General features: G+C 43.2%; 2 protein-coding genes across 2 annotated transcripts; one reads left to right on the top strand and one right to left on the bottom strand.

Annotated features, from left to right (window-relative positions):
• Positions 1-108: 108 nt before the first annotated feature.
• On the top strand, positions 109-3,733 carry ciao1 (cytosolic iron-sulfur assembly component 1). Its single transcript, XM_020093759.2, has 7 exons — positions 109-522; positions 1,499-1,647; positions 1,736-1,847; positions 1,991-2,079; positions 2,170-2,371; positions 2,731-2,800; positions 3,310-3,733. The coding sequence occupies exons 1-7, from the start codon at positions 384-386 to the stop codon at positions 3,542-3,544; spliced, it is 996 nt and encodes a 331-aa protein (XP_019949318.2). The 5' UTR covers positions 109-383; the 3' UTR covers positions 3,545-3,733.
• On the bottom strand, positions 3,734-16,162 carry snrnp200 (small nuclear ribonucleoprotein 200 (U5)). Its single transcript, XM_020093757.2, has 44 exons — positions 15,874-16,162; positions 15,524-15,687; positions 14,872-15,043; positions 14,563-14,755; positions 14,341-14,396; positions 14,139-14,237; positions 13,873-14,025; positions 13,678-13,777; positions 13,446-13,582; positions 13,276-13,353; positions 12,966-13,139; positions 12,740-12,877; positions 12,496-12,651; positions 12,216-12,386; positions 11,913-12,106; positions 11,699-11,822; positions 11,387-11,536; positions 11,030-11,272; positions 10,752-10,940; positions 10,466-10,663; positions 10,223-10,375; positions 10,049-10,129; positions 9,638-9,721; positions 9,262-9,368; positions 9,061-9,179; positions 8,819-8,973; positions 8,550-8,739; positions 8,288-8,461; positions 8,011-8,171; positions 7,688-7,915; positions 7,384-7,575; positions 7,116-7,294; positions 6,867-7,018; positions 6,674-6,782; positions 6,481-6,589; positions 6,183-6,372; positions 5,904-6,068; positions 5,684-5,805; positions 5,427-5,570; positions 5,163-5,339; positions 4,908-5,068; positions 4,713-4,794; positions 4,528-4,620; positions 3,734-4,441 (listed from the first exon to the last, which is right to left on the bottom strand). The coding sequence occupies exons 1-44, from the start codon at positions 15,916-15,918 to the stop codon at positions 4,292-4,294; spliced, it is 6,411 nt and encodes a 2,136-aa protein (XP_019949316.1). The 5' UTR covers positions 15,919-16,162; the 3' UTR covers positions 3,734-4,291.
• Positions 16,163-19,879: the final 3,717 nt, after the last annotated feature.

Below are 19,879 nucleotides of genomic sequence, written 5' to 3' on the forward strand. Positions count from 1 at the left end.
ACGATCATTTTTCATCTGTACTTGATTATTTTTATAATCCTAAAACTTTTCTGTGTTTTATTTGATAGTTTTTCTTAAAATTACAAGACACGAAAAAAAGAAGAAGACAAAAAAACAAGGAGGGAAACGAGCCCCACAATGCTTTGCGCGAAGCACCTGATAATCAAAGATGGCGGAGGTGTTTGCGATGTCCATGTTTCTGTGAACTTTAGTACTTTGGTGTAAACTCGCCTCCCCTCGTCCACGCGCAGCACGCAGGCTGTTGAGTCGGAGGACCGTGTTCATCGCTGCTTGTTTGTGCGGGCTGTCACACGCGGGTTGTTGTTTCCGGATCTGTCAGACGTCAGTAGCCGTCAGGAAGTGTCGGAGGAAGCGGCTCAGACATGAAGGAGGCTCTGACCCTGCTCCACAGACTCAGCGCGCACCCGGACTCCCGCTGCTGGTTCGTCAGCTGGAGCCCGACAGGGACGCTGCTGGCCTCGTGCGGCGGGGACAAGGCCATCCGGATATGGGGACGAGAGGGTGAGTTCACCACACGAGGGGACGTCGGCTGAATAACGGTCTGATAACACCATCACAGCCCCGCGCGGTGGGACGGGATGTGTGGTCTTCTCGCTGGAACATGTGGTTCATCTCAGCGCTTCAGAGGCTCCTGCAGCTGCACACAGTGGTTCCCTCAGTGACAGCGATGGTGTTTCCTGTCAAACCAGAGAGAACCACAGAAAACCATCTCCACCGTCATTCTCAGTCAGAGGCAGATGAGAGTAACACAAACAGAGGAACTTGAATGGGACATAGTTCTCTGGAGCTGATGGGTTTTATTTATGAGGATCACCTGTAATTATAACAATATTACTACTGCTACTACTACTACTAATAATAATAATCATCATCATAACTTGTTTAAAGAGCACTTTTCAACACGAAGCACTAATTGTTGAAATAATAATACTTATCTCATTAATAGTAATTATAGAGATTACAGACCAAGTGTATCAGGAATATCCCTTACATTAAATGTCTTTAGCTGAAATTCAAAAGAAAATACCATCAGCTTCATTTCCTCAGGTATTCCAGAGCCTTAAGGCACATAGTCATGTAAGTTAGTTGTGTGGTCACATATCCTGATACAATATATCTGGAAATTCAACAGAGAAACAATTTATGGGAATGAAATCGTATTATTTAAGGTTTCGTGTTCGTTTCATGTCCAGAATCATAAATTACTCTCAGTGAAAATGTCAAAGAAACGGCTGATTTCACAATGTTAATGACGGTGAAAATAAAGTTCCTGTCTAGATACAAAATGTAATGGGTTCTTTCTTGGCCCATGTCCCATCCTTCCACCAAGTGGTGTGGAGATCTGTTCAGTTTTTTTAATCCTGCTGAAAAACAAACAGACAAGGGCAAATTCATCGTCTACTTATTGAGCTAAAATCAATGTTCTTCATTACATTGTTGTGAAATCTCTGATGGCTGACTACCTTCCATTTTTTAGGTGACTCTTGGATTTGTAAGAGTGTGCTTCAGGATGGACACCAGCGCACCGTGAGGAAGGTGGCCTGGTCTCCCTGTGGAAATTATCTGGCATCTGCCAGCTTCGATGCAACCACATGCATCTGGAAAAAGAAGGACAATGACTTTGAGGTAAGACGAGATGTTTAAATCTTCCCAGTGTTTGTGCAATGCCTCTCCTTTTTGTAGCTCTTACCCTGAGTCTCACCTTCTGCCCCAGAGTTTGACTGTGTTGGAAGGACATGAAAATGAGGTGAAATGTGTGGCGTGGGCTCCTTCAGGGAATCTGCTGGCGACATGTAGCAGAGACAAGAGCGTCTGGGTCTGGGAAGGTTTGTGTGAAGCTTCAGTTTGTGTTACCTCCTCATAGTCATGGCTTGAGTTCAGTTCACAGAAGGAAGTCAGGTCATGTATTAATGAGCTGTAGCTCAGAGTTTTGTCTTACAAGTTTTTTCTTTTCATTGGGGTTTCACAGTGGATGAAGAAGACGAGTACGAGTGCGTCACTGTCGTGAACTCACACACACAAGACGTCAAGCATGTTGTGTGGCACCCGACCCAGGAGGTAGGTGACACTCTGCTCCATATGCACATGAATGATTTCTTAATTTCTCACACCATTGTTTTACTATGTATTTACTGTGTGTGTTTACAGCTCCTGGCTTCAGCCAGCTACGACAACAACATCTGCATTTACAGGGAGGAAGACGATGACTGGGAGTGCCAGTCGACCTTGCAGGGACACACATCCACAGTGTGGGGTTTGTCTTTTGATGGGACTGGACAGAGACTGGCGTCCTGCAGCGATGACCGCACTGTCAAAATTTGGAAAGAGTATCCAAATGAAGCTGGACAGGGTGAGTTGTTGGCAGTGGAATAAAAAAACTGGGATGGAAAAAATGTAAAACCAAAACATTTGAGCAGTCAATGATCATGGTTTGCTCTTTGGAAGCTGCAAATCACCAGGGACAATATTTAATAACAGTCACATACTTAATTGATTTATACAACATTGCATCTTTTGGCCATTTTTATAATCTTCAGAAAAATATCAGTCTCAAGTTTTCCTGAGCTTATGTCATTTTCTATTAATAAAATCATTGCTGTCAACTTAGTAATTAGATTGTCCAGGTTTATACAAACCTACTTTGATACTTTTGCCAGTATGAGATGTGTGATTTTGTTTTTCTCTTCCTGTCTCTGCTTTGTTGAACAGAAAACTTGTCTTGGAAATGTATTTGCACTCTGTCCGGGTACCATGGACGAACAGTGTATGACATTGCCTGGTAAGATCAATCTCAATGTTCTCACAGCCGTGATGGTAACATGTGGATCAGTCTGCTTTTTCTTCACGATCAGTGGTTCTCAAATGAGGGTCGGCCGCACGCTGCCAGTGTTTGTAACAGGTTTCCAGATTGATGCATTAAAATAATCATATGGGTATTCTGTGCTGACAATAATTTTAATACATGTACAATCTCTTTTAAAACATTTCTATTGTGCTGTTCTTTTACATATATAAATAGAACTGTAAACATTGTCTAATTATTCTATAGCACACACACAATGTGTATGTGTATATTTTCTGTCTAGAAGGGGACATTAGGCTGCGAACAACCTGAGAACCTTTGATCTAGCACCAATATTTAGCATTCATATATATTTCTTTACTATAGGCTAAATCTAGTTATGTGAGGGAACACATTCCCAGCTCTACTTAGTATTGATGCGTGAATTTACACAATTTGTCTTCCTGTTAGATCAAACTGAGAATTTAATGTGCATCTGTGTTCAGGTGTCCGCTGACTGGCGCCCTGGCAACCGCCAGCGGTGATGACGCAGTGCGAGTTTTCAAAGAGGATGAGTCGGCTGATCCTGACCAGCCGGTGTTCTCGCTGGCTGCTCAGGTGACCAAGGCTCACAATCAAGATGTCAACTGTGTGGCCTGGAACCCGAAGGAGGCGGGACTCCTGGCCACCTGCAGTGATGACGGAGACCTCGCCATCTGGAGGTTCCGGGAGGAAGAGTGAATGTGTAGATGTCTCTCAGTGAACAAAACCAAGTTACAATGGGGAACGTTGTCCGTTCCAACTTTTACAGCTTATCTGAGCTCAGCAGTATAACCACGTCGCCTGTCCTGTCTACGTCCTAACTGTCCAATTGAGAATTTATTCATTCATGATGTTTATATAAATAAATTAAAAACATTATAAAACAGGTATGTGGCTTATCTTTATTGCAAAAAAATATTCCAGACAGCACATCATGTAAAAACACTTAGACCAGTTCCAGAACTAGATTTCATAAGAAAACAAAGAAAGTCAAAAAATATAAGTGGAGGGTTTTCTTTTGTATTGAAATTTCAAACCTGGAAGAAGAGTGTAACATCTAAATTTAGTCAACCAGCTTAATAAATGTGTTTCTCTGAATCTGCAATGCTTTAATTTCAGTCAGACCCGAAACTGACAGTAGATCAGCGAGTAGTGTGTAATAGATTTAAAACACTCAAAACCCAAACTGGCCTCATTTTACCATGTATCTCGAGCACATGTCTGACTGTTCACTGTGAACAGATGCTGTTCACTGATCTGGACTGATGTGCATCATTCAGATGACTTTAAAATGACATTTATCACAAGAGCATAGATGATGAATCATGACACACTTAAAGACAAGGGACATGAATCAGGCTGAATATCTACAGTAAAAACCAACAAGGAAAAAACACCTACTGATCCTTTATATAAAACAAAACCTCAGAGGCTGCAATGATCTGATTAGTCTGAGTCACTGTCTCCTTCGCTGTCCGCCTCCTTCACATCTGCGCTGAACTTGTACTCCTGGTCACAGCCCATGTACGCGTCACTCATGAAGTACAGGGTGTAGTTATGAACGCCCATCACCGGGGCAACAAAGTCCAGCTTGACCTGCAGGTGGTAAATGTAACTGATTAACGTGGGTTTCAAGAGCGTTTCAAGCCACAGAATATTTCCGGGGGGAGACGATCACTGACCTTTGCTTTCTGCTGAAGAGTCAGCCGCTTAATGGAGATCAGGCTGTTGGACTTGGGGTCTCCGATCACCACCCACCAGCCCTCCTCACGTTTCTGTAACAATGAAAAGTTCATAGCAAAGTTATTACGTTTTCAGTGAAGTAATGTCAGAGAGACTTTTGGAAGTGCACAAACAGTGGATGTACCTGAGGGAAGAGAGGTGCGATGACAGGCCCAGTAACCTCCTCCTCTCTCTCCAGCTGAACCTGAACCAGAACTGGACTACCGCTGCAAATAAACACGGAAACACACATTCACAGATGTACACAACACAACATAGTGCTGCAACATTATGACTATTATATTTGAGAAAAGATTCTGCGGACAGAAAGAGTCTGTACCTCTTGATGTTGTCCTTCTCTGCCACTTCGTACGACAGCTCGATGTTGGGGTAGCGGTTAGAGAAGCGAGCCACGTCAGCCATCTGAGCATCTGAGAGCTGCAGCAAAGCAGTTCTGTCTTCATCCTCCATCTCCATGATGTCAAAGATACTCTCCACACCCTGATGAAAAGAGCAGGGACCACAGGGTCGGTTTTAATATGCATACGATCCCTGATGAGATACAAATGCATTTGGTGACCAAACAGTGATGTACCTTATCTGTGCAGCGCTTGATGTGCTCGGAGGTGAAGAAGGGCAGCTGTTTGAGGTAGGAGTCCTTGGACCACATGGCCTGTGTGACCATCTGTGCCAGCTCCATAGCTGCCAGTGCAGGACTCAGCCAGCCGTTACTGGACAGCACATCCACACAGGCCTGGATCAGTCGGATCGCCTGCAAATGCAACAGACACGAACATTAAATATGTAGGATGGAATTAAATGAACACAGAAGACCCTCAGTGGTAAGATTAATTTGTACCTTGCTCAGAATGTCCTCGGTGTCCGACTGCAGCTCGGCGCTCAGCTGCATCCTGGAGAGATGAGCTTGCAGCAGTAGGTTGGTCTTCACGTGGGGGTCGTTGAACTTAGGGTTGTTCAGTTTGTGAGGCACTTTCTGTGCCAGCTGAAATGCAAAAATAATACTTTAAATCAAATTCTGATATTTACTGACTTAGGAGGGATGTGCTTGTTGTGTAAAGATGGCTGGTTAACTTTGTGTCAGTGTGCTGTGTTTACCTGTCGGAGAAGTGCATCCTCGTGGTGCCTGATGGGAATGTTCTTGTACTCGGCAGCATTAGAGATGATTTCAATTAACCCGCGGATCTTTGTCTTGGCATTCAGGGACATGCTGAACAACTCTGCCAATCACAAATACAAAGCAGTTATGTTTAAATTCCAAACTTTGGCCGACAGTCAGGAACTGACAGAAGAGATTTTCATCAGTGTTGGCACAAACCGATGGTGGTGTAGTTGATGTAGTAGTACGCGGCGATCATGCCCAAATTGAGAGGTGCTACGTCCATCTCATCCTCTATGCTGATGCACTTGGACTGCTCCAGGTCATGTAATGTGTTCTCAACCAGCTCAGACAGGTGGTCTGACAAGTGACGATGGGACATGCCTGACAAGGTAAAAACAAAACATAGCATTTAGAAATCATTTCTAACTACTAATCCAGTAAAAAATAAAACTGGATTAATTCTAAATGAAAATTGAACGCTCGTATGACTCTCACCTTGTAGGTTGTAGTAGTTGGGATTCTGGGTCATACGGCGGTAGAGGAACGTCCATGTTAGATAGTCCACAGCGTCCTGCTTGTTCTCTACTGTCTTGGTGACAATCTCAGCGTTGAAGTGGTCGTGGAGGCAGTGATCCAAGTGAGACTCCACCGGCAGCGGCTCGTACAGGAACTTCTTGAAGAAGTCCTATCAAGGAAAAAACAGAGTCTGTTTGGTTTGTTCTTACTGTCACAGCCTCTTATCCAGGTCAGTTTTTTAAATGGAGTAGGACAGAAACAGCAGATATGCTTCTACCTTCTTAGAGCCCTGACACATGATCACACAGCGCCCCTCGTCGTCGAGCATGGGTCTGTTTGCCTTGCCCACCATCTGGAGGACGTCATATATAGGATAGTCCACATATCTGAGGAAACAGGGGGGTGATGTCACTAATACAATACATTAGACACATCCACACCTATTGGAAATAAAGTAGTAAAAGCCTTACGCATGGATTTTGCCGTTGTAGTACTGGGTGTCCATGACAATGACGAGGTGTGCAGAGATGTTGATGCCCCAGCAGAGTGAACGAGAGGACACCACCACCTGAACAGCACCTGTAAAAAGTTAACAATAAGATTTACTCAGCCATAAACCTTTAAAGTTAACGCTGAGGGTACGGGGCAGGGGGTGGGGCTTACCTGAGTTGAAGAGCTGCTCCACTATTTTGCGTTCCATTGCAGACAGGCCCTCGTGCAGGTAACCCACACCGTTGGCCAGAGTCTCTTTCAAGGTGGCATCATTTATTTTATCCAGGAACGGAGCAAGGTCTTTCTCAGTGCAATGCAAGAACCTGCAAAGAGAGAGAGAGGGAAAGACATTAACTCTTTGTCAGAAGTGTGGAGATGAGTGGCACATGACCACTGTCACAGTCTCATATATTGACTGACCTCTGAGGAACGACATCGGCGGCACAGAAAGTGAGGATGTCGATGGCTGTGAGGCGAGTCTGTCTACGGGATGGGACAAACACCACTGCAGGTTTGGAGGGAGAGTGCTTCATGATGGCGTGGTACACTGGCTTGGCCATAGACAGCAAGCGGGTCTGAGTGTGGCTAACATTGAAGCCCTGAACAAGCACAAAAAAGTTAACAAATCAACCCAACAGGAATTGAAGTCCTCTTTCTAAGTGATTGTTGACTAACAGCGTTTACAGACCTGGATGTGTAGCTCCAGAGGCACGGGCCTGACGTTGGGGTGGAAGTTGAACGTGGCTGTGGTGCTGCAGCCCAGCCAGTGGGCCACGTCTTTGGCATTGGACAAAGAAGAGCTCAGAGCCACGATGCGGATGGGACGCTCAATCTGAGAAGAGATGTACCTCATCCTGGAGCAGATGACCTCTAGCACAGGCTAATGAAAAGAGACAAGGAACATTAGCATCATGCACAGGCTAAAAAATGTCCATCATAGTACATTCAATGCATATAAGACAACGCAGCACGAAGCAGTATTGTGTTCTTACTCCATTTTCTCCTCCGATGAGGTGTGCTTCATCCACAATGAAAAGGCTGACATTCTGGACGTTCTTCCTCTGTTTCCAGCGACGCGACAGGATGTCCCATTTGTCGGGGGTACTGACAATGATGTCACCTTTTCCCAAGAGCTTCAGATCTGTGCTCGTCTCTCCTGTTAGCAGAACCACCTTCTTGTTCAGGATGTCCTGGAACTTCTGGTGCCAGTCAACAAACACCTGAGAAACGATAATGCGATTATTGATGATGTTGAATATAAAACTAAGCAATGTTAGTATTGATAAGTGCATTTTCAGCTTCCATGACTTCATACCTGTTCAGCCAGTGCTTCCATGGGGGTGATGTAGACACAGCGACCTTCTGCGTTGTGCAGCAGCATCCTCAGAATAGCGAACTCGGCACAGATGGTCTTTCCACTGCCGGTGGGAGCTCCCACAAACACATTATCATCACTGTTGTACACAGCGTTGAACACTGTGGGGAAGTAACAACAAAAAATGAGTCAAAACAGCAACACAAAATGCACCCAGCCTTTGATGGTATCGTCTTTGGATAAGGAGCAGATACATTTTTTTAAAAATGTTCTGTACCTTGGGTCTGAATAGGGTTGAAGAAGGGGAACTTGTTCTGGTAGAGAGCCTCAAAAGCAGAGTTCCTGAGAGCAGTAACAGGCAGAGGCTGCAGGTCCAGCAGCTCAGTGGGCGGAGGGTACTTCTCTGGTAGGATCAAGTGGCGGAAGGACACCGGGAGCTGAGTCTCACAGGCTGGAAAGAAACAGGAATAATAAAATAGTGAGTTGAAATGCTATGTGTATATATAAATCACATAAAACATTTCTATCAAGTTACTTACAGAGCCATCGGTCTGAGACCACGCGGATGAAGTACTGTGGTGGCAGAGGCTCGAACACTGGGACAAAGAAGGTCACAAGGTGTTCGTCCTGGGCGTACTTTGCTTTGAGCAGAAAGTACTCGTGGTGGAGGATGACCTCACTGTCCACATCCTCAACCAGGATCCAGAAAGCTTCGGATGACCCGTGAATCTAAATGGGAAAAATAAAGTGTCAGGAGTTTGAGAAAGGGATGCTTTGTGCGCAGCACATTATGGGTCTCATTGCTCACTTTGTCATCCCACTGGAAGTCAGGAGTGATGGTGAGCTCCACTTTCAGTGTGGAACGGGTGATGGGCTGCAGGTGGACGGCCAAGTCCAGTTTGGGGAACTGGTGGACATATTTGTGGATGGTCTTCCCCATCTTTGGCATTCGGATCAGTTCACCTGAAAGAAAATGAAGCATGTGCCTTTCAAGAACTCACCAGACTAGGGAGCGAATCCAGTGAACATGACGTGGAGGACAAAACTCACCAATTTCATTATGGTTGAGGTCATAGAGACGCTCGAAGGGGAAGTTTTTCTTCTCGATCTTCTTGATCACTTCCTCCGGCAGTTTCTTGAACTGCCTCAGCGGAGACATCGACTGCCACCTGTGGAGATGTACAGAATCAGTGACCTGCGTTGGAACAGTGACATTTATGTAAATTCAGGAGAGAAAACGATTGAACTTACATCCTCTTGTCAATCATCTTGCATAGATTCATGGTCTTGTCTGTGAGTTGAGCCCAGCCTCTGTTGAGCACAATCTCAAATATGGCCCGCATCAACCTTCCAGCACTCTGAAAGAAAAGAGAAAGATTACTATTTAATAACAGATAAATAAATTCTAACTGTCATAACCATTTATCATGAATGACAAAGCATTCATGGACAGTTACATTAGGCATTAATGCAGGGAAACTTATTTTAAACATCAGAGGTCAGAGAACAGAATATATCATCATAAGATTTCATTTCAATGTAAGATTTACAAAACTTTCACAAAAATATACTTGGCGGAATGTATAGAAACAGCAAAGTAATGACAGCACTGTATGAGTGGCCATACCTGTGTAACATAGACCATGTCTGCCATGAGTGCAAACCCCTCCAGTTTGAGCTGGGAGATGTACGCCTGCAGCAGCACATTGATCTGAAATAAGAACACAGAAAGTACAGAGTTTATCATTCAACTGAATTCGATGCTGCTTGTTAAATCAGTCGGCAAGAAAAAAACCCCAGATAAAACTAAGATCTCACTAAGACCATCAGGACTAGATCACACACAGAACACAGTCAGCCGATCATAAACCGAGATAACAGGACAAATAAAAGCCTTTGCTTTGCTTAGAAGAATGTTTTACTAATCCGGAATCTGAAATCAACCACTTTCTCTTACGTCTTCAGTTTTTTTCTGTCTGAATACACACACTGTTTTAATTTCAGATTAATAATCATCATAACGGGTTGTGTGTGTTACCTTAGCACTGGGCTCTTCAATGCTTTCCTTCACAGGAATAGGAACTCTTTCCAGTAGTTTCTGAAGCTCCAGCTTCTCTTCCTAAAATACAGGGTTACGTGTTACTGTTTAATTAAACATGTATTGTTTTGTTGAAGGTATTCAAACCGTCGTGTCTGTCTGGAGTCGACATACCTCTCTCACATTGATGTTTCTGAACTCTGAGGAAAGTGAGAAGACTCTGAAGAGCTCAATCTCACTGAGAGTGGGTTTCAGAAGCTGGTTGTAGGTTTGAATGGAGTCGTGAGTGATGTAGAAGTGACTGGCAATCCGTCCCAGGTCTGTGACCTTCAGGTAAATAGAAAAGTCGGCCATTAAAACATGGTTCATGACAAATTTAATGCTGGAAGCACAGATTCAGTTGAAACACATTCATACCTGGAAGCTGCCAGTCCTTTTATCATATTTGACCAGGCTGTTCTTGTCCAGGACATTGGCTGCTGTGTGCACCAGGTCCGTCCTGCGTCTCTCCAACAAGGGATCTGTACTCCGGTCATCATGAGAGACGCCGTACAGGGTGGGGTTGCGGAGCATGCGCACGTACAGGTAGGTGTAGCCAAGCCAGTTGACAGCGTCCTGATACAAGAAAATATGACAAATTACATCAACTGAAGACATTTGATCAGCTCCTTTGACAAAGCGTCTATACATCTCAGCTTCTCACCTTCACATTCTGCACGTTGCCCAGGACTATCTCTGCATTGAGCATGTCAGGCAGCTTGCTCACCATCTGACTCTCTATGGGCAGCTGCTGGTTGAGCAGCGACAGATAGTACTGCAGCTCTCCGTGAGACGTGATCAGGATTCCCTCTCCCTTGGTGTCGTACTGAGGACGACCAGCTCGACCAAGCATCTGAGACCAGACATAATTACATTTTTACTGTTAGTGTTGTTACAACGTGGTATTTATTACATTTTAGTAAAAATCTACTACAGACTGACCTGTAGAATGTCCAGGGCTCCAAGCTCAGTCCACCTGCCTTTCTCTGGGCTGTACACCTGCGTTCCTTTAATGATGACAGTGTGCGCCGGCAGGTTGACTCCCCAAGCCAGGGTGGCTGTAGACACCAAGACCTGGATGTGTCGATCAGCAAACAGATCCTCCACCAGCGTACGGTCCACTCTCGTCATACCAGCGTGGTGGATGGCGAAACCATAAGGCAGCAAATCCTTCAGCTCAAGGTTCTGGACAAGAAAGTTTAGGTTTAAATGTAACAGGACCCAGCACAAAAAAATTTGAGTTTAGTCTTAATCTTATTTTATTGCCGTGTAATTTCATCTCAGTTAATCTTAGCTCACCTTGCACTGCTCTGCCTCAGTTCTCAACACTTCAGTGGATGCTGAACCCTCTCTGAGGAAAAGACCCAGTGTGTCCTTCTCCAAACACATGTCTCGTATTGCTCTGGCAGTCTTTCCAGTCTCCTTCCTTGAGTGGACAAAAACTAGTACCTGTAGTAGACAAGGATGCAGGGGTACATTCAAATCCGGTGACATATTGTTGTTGGTCAGTGTTATTTCAGCTGGTAGTGTGGGATAACTGCATTGGCTGTTACAAGTCATTGTGGATACGTTTCATCCTCATAGAAATAAGGTCACTGAAACAGGACTCACCTGGTTCTTTCCAGCATGCTCCATTATCTTTTCATACACAATCTCATTCATGATCTGGAAACGCTTGATGGCCTTCTTCTCTGTGATGCCGACATACGTCTGCTCCAAGGGCACGGGGCGGAAACTAGAGAGAAAAAATACATTCATCAGCGATGAAAACTTATAACAGTTATAGAAAACTAGTGTTCACTTTCATATTCTACAAGCAATATACCTGTTGTCGAAGTAGAAGAGTCCCTTGGCAGGATCTACACGCAGACAGGTAGCCACATCCTCATAGTTGGGCAGTGTGGCACTGAGGCCCAACAGGCGCACATCCTCCTGGGTCAGCTCCACATTGCGGATGGTCCTCGCCACCAGAGATTCCAACACAGGTCCACGGTCGTCGTGCAGCAGGTGGATTTCATCCTGCACAGAACACATTTAGCTAGTGACCACGGGGGCTTTACATTGAATGTGTTTTTTGAAATTAGCTTTTGAAAGGCGTGTTTCATGACAAAACCCTCAACACACTTACAATGATAATGAGGCGCACTAGTTGGGTGTAGGTACGCTCTCCACCTTTACGGGTGATGATGTCCCATTTCTCAGGGGTGCAGACGATGATCTGAGTGGCATTTATCTCCTCTTTACAGAGCTGGTGGTCTCCTGTCAGCTCAGACACTGTGATGCCATAACTTGCCAAACGCTGAAATGAGAAGAGAAGTAAAACTTATCTGTAGATCTGTGTCCCTAAAGCGTGGGAATGATCTCAAAAGTATGTAAACAAAGCTCTGGATGGGAGAGATGAGGCTTACCTTACTAAAACTTCCCACCATCTCCTGTACTAGTGAACGCATAGGTGCGACGTAGATAATTTTGAAGTCATCCACATTTATGGTTCCGTCTATGTTTATGTGCTTCCCAATTTCCCTCAACATCGCCATCAGGGCTACGTTGGTCTTACCAGCTCCCTGTGCAAACAAAGAACATCCAAATTATACTTTAAGACACACTTGGGGAAATTGTTACAATGCTTTTATGTTGAAAATGTTTTCCTACCGTAGGTGCACACACAAGAAGGTTCTCATCTGTCTCCATGGCGGTTTTAAACAGCTTGCTCTGGATGCGGTTCAAGGTTTTGAATCCTTCGAATCCAGCCTGAGCATATTTGGGCAGCTTCTCAATGGCAACGAGGATCTGGTGACATGAGAAAATGAACAATTCAATGAAGTCCTTATCAAGTGGAAAACTTAAAATTGAGAAATAAGATACACAACCAACAAACCTCATCATCAGCAAAGGCTTTTGGTTTTAGCGCAGGCACGTGAACTTCTTCATAACCTTTGCGCTGTTTGCGAAAAGAGCCGTCTGGAAGCTGGCAACGCTTGTTGGCCATGAAATGACTGCCCTGGGTAAAAGCCAGGTCCTCGAGGTCTAGCACCTGCCGAGGGGCCATCGACTGTTGGAAAAGAAGAAAGGAATATAGAGATGGTTATGTGGTGGAATCCCTGTTGTCCTTTTATCACCCCTGTAGTTATCTCAGGTCGTCTCATAGTCAAAAGTACCATACGTAGTCATAGTGATGCACTATTTACCTCTCCATGGTCAATGTCCATAGCTTCCATGTCATCAACACGAGACTTTCTCACCCTCTCCCTGCGAGAGCGCTCCTCCTAAAGACACAAAAATCCAACAATAGATGTGATGGACTAAAGAGGCAATGAATTCAAAAGCGTTTAGGTTATTTTATTATCAGTGGACTTACTCGAATAATGTCCTCCTTCTCTGTCTCTTGCAGCTGGTAAAGAATCTTTGACAGTTCCTGGTCAGACTCCATCTTTCCTATAATCCGTTCTTTTTCTGCTTCACTTTGAGCACTGGCCAGCATGGTGCAATACTGGACTGAGAGTCAGAAGGAAGAACAAAATTAATTTCTTCAAGACAAAGAGCATGAGATACAACAAGTTGAAACAACGCATTCTACAATAAAAACGTACTCATGCGACGATGCTGTCTGAGGATTTTGATGAAATCAAAGGTGTTGAAGCCCAGCAGCAACACCAGCTGATTCTCACATTCTCTGTCATCGCTGGCAGTCTGTGGAAAACACAGAGACGAGGGATGAGATGGTTGGAAAAATACAGACTCACCTGCTCTTAGCAATACGCTATGAAGAAATAAAGAAAACGTACCTTGAGGATTTCTAAGACTTCATCAGCTTTCTTTTGTGAGACAATGGCATCATCATAGAAACGGCTCAGCTGACGCTGGAGCCAGAAGGCATCGATGTCTCGAGGATGCAGATCTTTTTTCTTCACTGTCATCACATCGCCTGTGGCACCAAGCTACACGAAGAGTCAATAATTTGTCTTTAATGCAGAACACTGTGAAATGATTCACAAAGATCCAGTCTAAATACAGGCTAAGCAGTAATAGTTGAGGTGGATGTCACACTTACATTGGCTGAAAGAGCGCAGCCCACACCTGCTTCCTCTCCTTCACTGTCTTCATCTGAGTGTTCATCTCGTACCTCACCAAACTGGTCTTCATCTCCTTCCTACATATTACGCAAAGAAAAATTTGAAACCCAACCCAGTTAGCGCAATTGTTTAAAAGCTAAACGTCAGAGTTCAAATTCTTAAAGAAAAGACACATCTTACCTCCTCATCAGATTCAAACTGGACATTCACGCCATATGTTTCGTCAATGTTGTCATCTAGAAGATACAAAACATTGTTTGCAATCACAACATCTTCACAATACACTGACAAGGAACATGAGACTGGCGGCATAGAGGTTTCTGTTGGACTACACCAAAGAGCACTGTATATTTTCACAACAGACTTGGGCTGACACTTAAGATTGTCTTGCTGTGTACATACCCATATTCTGTAAATCCTTGTCTCCTCCATAGTCTGTGATCTTCTTGCCCAGATTGACCAAAACATGGTAGCGTGTGTCATCAGCAGGTCCAAGAAGCTGCTCTACTTCACGCCGCCTTTCTTTATCCCTCATTTTGTCATTCTTCAGCACTGCTAACACTTCATCAGCTGCTCCACACAGAATATCACGTGGCTGGAGATGAGATATAAACACCAAGCGAAATTAAAACATCAGTTCACTGATGAACTATTACAACACAAACTGACTTTTCAAAACAAAGAACAGCAGCAGTTGTAGTGCTCACTGACCTGGTCTCCTAAAGCAGCATGGATGAAGCTAAGCAAGACCTCGTAGGTCTCTCTGGTTTCTTTGGTTTTAGGCTTGTAGACGATGCCAACCATTTCATCAATGCCTTCTGACAGGAGGGTAAAGCCCTTCATTTTGTTGATATCATGTCTGTCCTCATCTCTTTTTCGCCTCCTGTAAGGACAGAACAAGAAAAAGTAAAAAATGATTAATATTAACAGGCAGCCACCGGGACAAAAAATGACAAATGACCAATATCTTCAAACGAGACAGTGGAGATAAAGAATGCTGCATGTGGCTGGTCACGGGATATTTTTTTAAACATAACTTTAAGTTTTCCAAAACCACAAGTGTACAGAAAAGTAAATCAAGCTGTGAATTGCTGCATGTTACCTTATGTGAAATCAGATGACAAATCACCAGTCATTTGCTATAACTTTATACTACTCTTTATTTAAAAGAAATTAAAGCCTAATGATCATTTTCTGTAATTCAATATTCAACAACGACCAAAGCGTTTAACAATCAAGTGAAAACTATTTATTTTAGTCATGAGGTGACAGTAGTGTGTGGTGAAACTACACAAACACTTGAACATGCTTCTTTGACTGGACTAAGACAATACAACGTGAAGTTGTCACAGATGAGACTGACTTGTCTCTTCTCTCCTCCAGCTTCTGGGGTTTGGTCCTCTGAGCCTTGTCACCCATCTTGGTCCCCTCCAGCTTCCCCACCAGCGACAGCACCTCTCCAGTGGGTTCATCTCTCCGTGTGCGGTCGATCAGAGAGCGATCGGCTTGTAACACCAAGTTGGAGTTCTGAGAAAACACAGACACGGTGATCAGTCGATTCAGTGGTGCGCTCGGCTCAAGCTAAGCTAACTGCTAGTTAGCAGAGTGGCTAGCTCTACGGGAAGTAGCCTGGATTAAAAACATAACCAAGTTATCTCGATAATGTAACAGCGTGTTGAGCATCGTGTTTAACGCGTTCGTGTCCACACTCACCGCTTTGTACTCATACTGCAGACTACGAGCAGTAACATCCGCCATGGTGCGGGTTTCGTCCTGGAGCTTTTACCGCACGTTAACTCAAAGTGAACCGGTCTGTTGACTCTGAACACCGTGACTCTGTCGGTTTGTTAAACAGACGCTGGAAACATCGGCGCTGTCCTCAGATTTGAAGCATATGGCTGTTTTCGTGTTTCACACCAGATAATGCGTTTCCTATACGTTACAATGGCCCCGCTAACACGAGCCCACAACAAGCCGCTGCTGCTGCTGGTTTCCTCTTCCGGTCTCACGAGTCTCACGAGACAATGACAAAGAACGAGCAGCGCCTCCTACAGGCTCGACTGTCCCACTGTGAAATCAAAAAAGTCAAGTATTAGTATTATTATGATCAATAATGCCATATGTGCAGGACATACAGAGAATCGAAATAGCGTGTCCCTCTAATCCCCGGTGCTAACAGCATTAAACATGAAATATAAAATATAAAATATATAAGTAATTAAAAGATAGAAACAGGCAGTGGCAAATCTAGACAATATAAAGAGTATAAATATGGCAGATATGGCGGGATGAACAGAATGAACGGTATAAATATAAACAGAATTATCAGTGGAATATAAATATAAATATGGCAATATGGCAGTATTAACAGAATTACAGTATAAATATAAATATGGCAGATAAAAACAGGATTAAGAGTATAACAGTGCAAACAGTGTTGTAAACAGTTGGTGTACAGCAGTTGACTGTACACAAAACAGAGTCAACATGTTTTCTCTCGAAGCAAAATACGTTTTGTTGGTTGATTACTAATCATAAGCATCACGTAATATACTCTGTATCACTGTCATGTACTCACTGTCAAAATTTAATGTTATTGTGTTTTTATCTAGTGAGGAAAAAAGCCCTGCATCTTTGGGTTTTGATTTTTGGGTAAAATACAACTCATTACCCCCAAACAATTAACTCTATTAATACAAATGCACTGTGAAAGGTCATCATTTCTTCGTGTTTGTTTACAGCTCCCTCTGTAGTTGTATTTCCACCTCTTATCAGTTTTGAACCTCATTGAAGGGATTTTGGGTAAATCATTTTTGCATCATTTCTTCATTCTGAGTTTTTGTGGTTGTTTTGTATCACTCGATAATTGTCATGCCATTTTGCATCTCCACTGAAGGTGTTTTTTTAGTTTCTAGGTGATCTGTGGACAATTTGCGTCCTGTTGTTTTTCGTTTCCTGAGCCTGTGTCTGGTCAGCCTGTTCAGGGATTCTGCCCAAAAAGACCAACAGAAAGATTGAACATAACACAGGTGACATACAGTCGTTCATGTTTTATAAATGGCATGATACTTGGCTAATCAGTGCCAAGCAATAAACAACATATGTGATAATCAAATAACAATTCAAACCTTAATTTAAAGTTTATTAAAAAGTGGGAGATTTCATTTTGCATTTAAGTATAATAACTGATGTATATAAGAAACCAGATTTATACACGTTTTATTCACAGTTCCTCAGGTGTCCTCTGTCAACTAATCCTAAACACTCTTTAAAGGTACAGTGTGTAGAATTTTGTGATATTTTGTTGAAATTGCATGTTGCAGGTGAACACCCCTCACCTCACCCTCTCCTTCCAAACATGAAAAAGAAACTGAAGCAGCCTTTAATTGTCATAAAAACTCAAAGGTGTTTAGTTTGTCCAGTCTGGACTAATGTAAAAAACATGGTGTCCTCCGTAGAGAGGGTCCACTCTATGTAAATATAAAGTATTTAAATATAAAGGGTCTTTTCTGGGTTAAAGAAAACTACAATCCATACAATTTAGATGAAACGAACTAGTGAAAGCATCATGAGGATTATTCTACATTACATTTCTACCAATAGTTCCCTTTCACCTAAATCTTACACACTGGACCTTTGAGTAAAAAGGGAAAATGCTTTTAAGAATATCTTGCATAGAGTACATCTGTGAAGTACTAATATCTTTTTAAAAACAAAATGTAGTTCTCTCTGGTAAACCGGACCCATAACATATGTATACTACAAGAAATCTGACATAAATAAAAAATCTTTCTGAAAGTGGTGTTTATTGATGTTTTAAGTACACTGGTTATTATAGATTCATTGGTTTATACACAATATATGTGCACGCTGTAAGTATGATGTTATCTATTAAGTGTTGTGTGTTTCACTTGGATATGCATGATGCTTTGTGATATACTGTAAATAGACTGCACCTGCACAATGTTCACATCCAGGTGGCAGCATTGAGTTAAGTTTGGAGTTAAGTGCTTTGCTCAAAAACACTGACTTGTTGACAGGAGGAGCCAGAAATCAAACTACCAATCCAGCTTTTAATGAGCGACCTGTTCACAACTGCCCACAAATATGTACAAATGCTTCCTGAGAATGTGACTGTTCATCTTTCATAGATGTGAAACCGATTTGACAAAGTGATCTAACAAATGTATGAGCAAGGCATTAGGGGTATGTGAAAAAGTTTCATCTTTAGCCCAAATGATGATGTTTTTTCTGAGATGCACTGAAGAGGAAATGTGTAAATAATTTAGAAAAAGTGAGACAAAATAAAAAAACAAGAAGAGGAGGATGTAAATGTGTGTTTGTGTGTTTTGTTTAGTGTCTTCATGTTTGTATTTACTGTCTCTAGCCTCATGTAACTTCCAACCCCCCTGCACATCTGTTAACAACATTTCTGACATCTACATGCAGCTTTAACCTCAGCCACACCCAGTGTCACACACACACACACACACAGTGAGATTCAAGATGCCTCACATGTTCTCGGGTCGTATTTGGAGTGTGTATATCCTCTTCTCATGTGTCACCTCATCAGTTATGAAGTGTACTCTTCTGTCACCTCAGGTTTAGAGGACATGCAGACTTGTGACCATCAGTGAGGAGGATCACATGATCAGTGGTGTTTGCCTCATAATACCTTCTCAGTGCATGGTTCCAAACAACACAAAAACAATCATAAAGCAAACTAATAGGATCTGATATTTTCTCAGCCAAATTGCCTTTGTGCAAATCCTCCATTGTGTTGAAGTCTTGTGTCTGGACAATGTGATCTCTGTAGTGTTCTGTCACAGGAACACCACATGAGCACACCTCAGCTGTTTGAGCAGCTGTTGCCATGAATGACGCCATCTGTGAACACACTCAGCCCCTGGAGCTCCTGATGGGTGTGTGAGAAAAACACGATTGTCCCCGATACACTCATCATGAGCATGCTGTATGTACAGAGTTCGGCCAAGATAAGAGTGGAGCAGGATCGTTTTCTTCCAGGATTAACACTTCCTGCGTGACCCAGACATGGTTTGGTTTAAACGATCTCCTGAGTGAAGTTAACAGTCTGTGCTGCCAGGGCTCTGTATTAACATGAGGATGCTTAACAAGCCGGGTTAGGCTAGGTGAGGTATTATAGGGCAACGCTGAAACTCCTGACGTGTGCCTCCAACTCTATTCTTGCTCCACTGAAATTAGATCCATAGAGTTCACTCTTAACCATCTTATGCCGATTCCTCAGCGACCCGTCTTCACCAAACATTTCTGTTCATCATATTTACTATACTGAGGTGTAATGAACCAGATGACTCCATTTATTTAGAATCTAGGACAAGATGGTGAATATCCCTTGTACGTTTGAAGGTCTTCTGCACAATTTAGGTGACTAACTACCAGTAGATGTTCACAGGTGTTAGAGGCCACCAGTGGATGTAAGGGACAAAACTTTGGATGTGAACCTTAGTGTCAGCAAGTGTTTGGGCCTTTTGATCAATGATACAGGCTGAACTTGAGGGTAAACTGAGGCTAACGGCAAATCTGGCTTGTAGGGCAGTACCATGAAAGCCATGTGGCCCACTCAGTAGATCAGACATCAATACCTCTATGCCTTTTTAAACTGAATGCTTACACACACTACAACTCAACAATATTAAGAAACAGTGAACTGTGTTAATCAATACACAATGAGGCTTGA

This window comes from Paralichthys olivaceus, chromosome 4 (assembly GCF_024713975.1).
Source record: "Paralichthys olivaceus isolate ysfri-2021 chromosome 4, ASM2471397v2, whole genome shotgun sequence".
NCBI classification, from domain to species: Eukaryota; Metazoa; Chordata; class Actinopteri; order Pleuronectiformes; family Paralichthyidae; genus Paralichthys; species Paralichthys olivaceus.

Bases quoted from the DNA above. Each gene is read 5' to 3' on its own strand.
- ciao1 (XM_020093759.2), top strand. From the start codon at position 384: ATGAAGGAGGCTCTGACCCTGCTCCACAGACTCAGCGCGCACCCGGAC. The intron at 1,648-1,735 runs GTAAGACGAGAT...CTTCTGCCCCAG, and splicing joins AGAAGGACAATGACTTTGAG to AGTTTGACTGTGTTGGAAGG. The intron at 2,372-2,730 runs GTGAGTTGTTGG...TTTGTTGAACAG, and splicing joins TCCAAATGAAGCTGGACAGG to AAAACTTGTCTTGGAAATGT.
- snrnp200 (XM_020093757.2), bottom strand. From the start codon at position 15,918: ATGGCGGATGTTACTGCTCGTAGTCTGCAGTATGAGTACAAAGCG. The intron at 8,740-8,818 runs GTGAGCAATGAG...TTTCCCATTTAG, and splicing joins ACTTCCAGTGGGATGACAAA to ATTCACGGGTCATCCGAAGC. The intron at 8,462-8,549 runs GTAAGTAACTTG...GTTTCTTTCCAG, and splicing joins GGTCTCAGACCGATGGCTCT to CCTGTGAGACTCAGCTCCCG.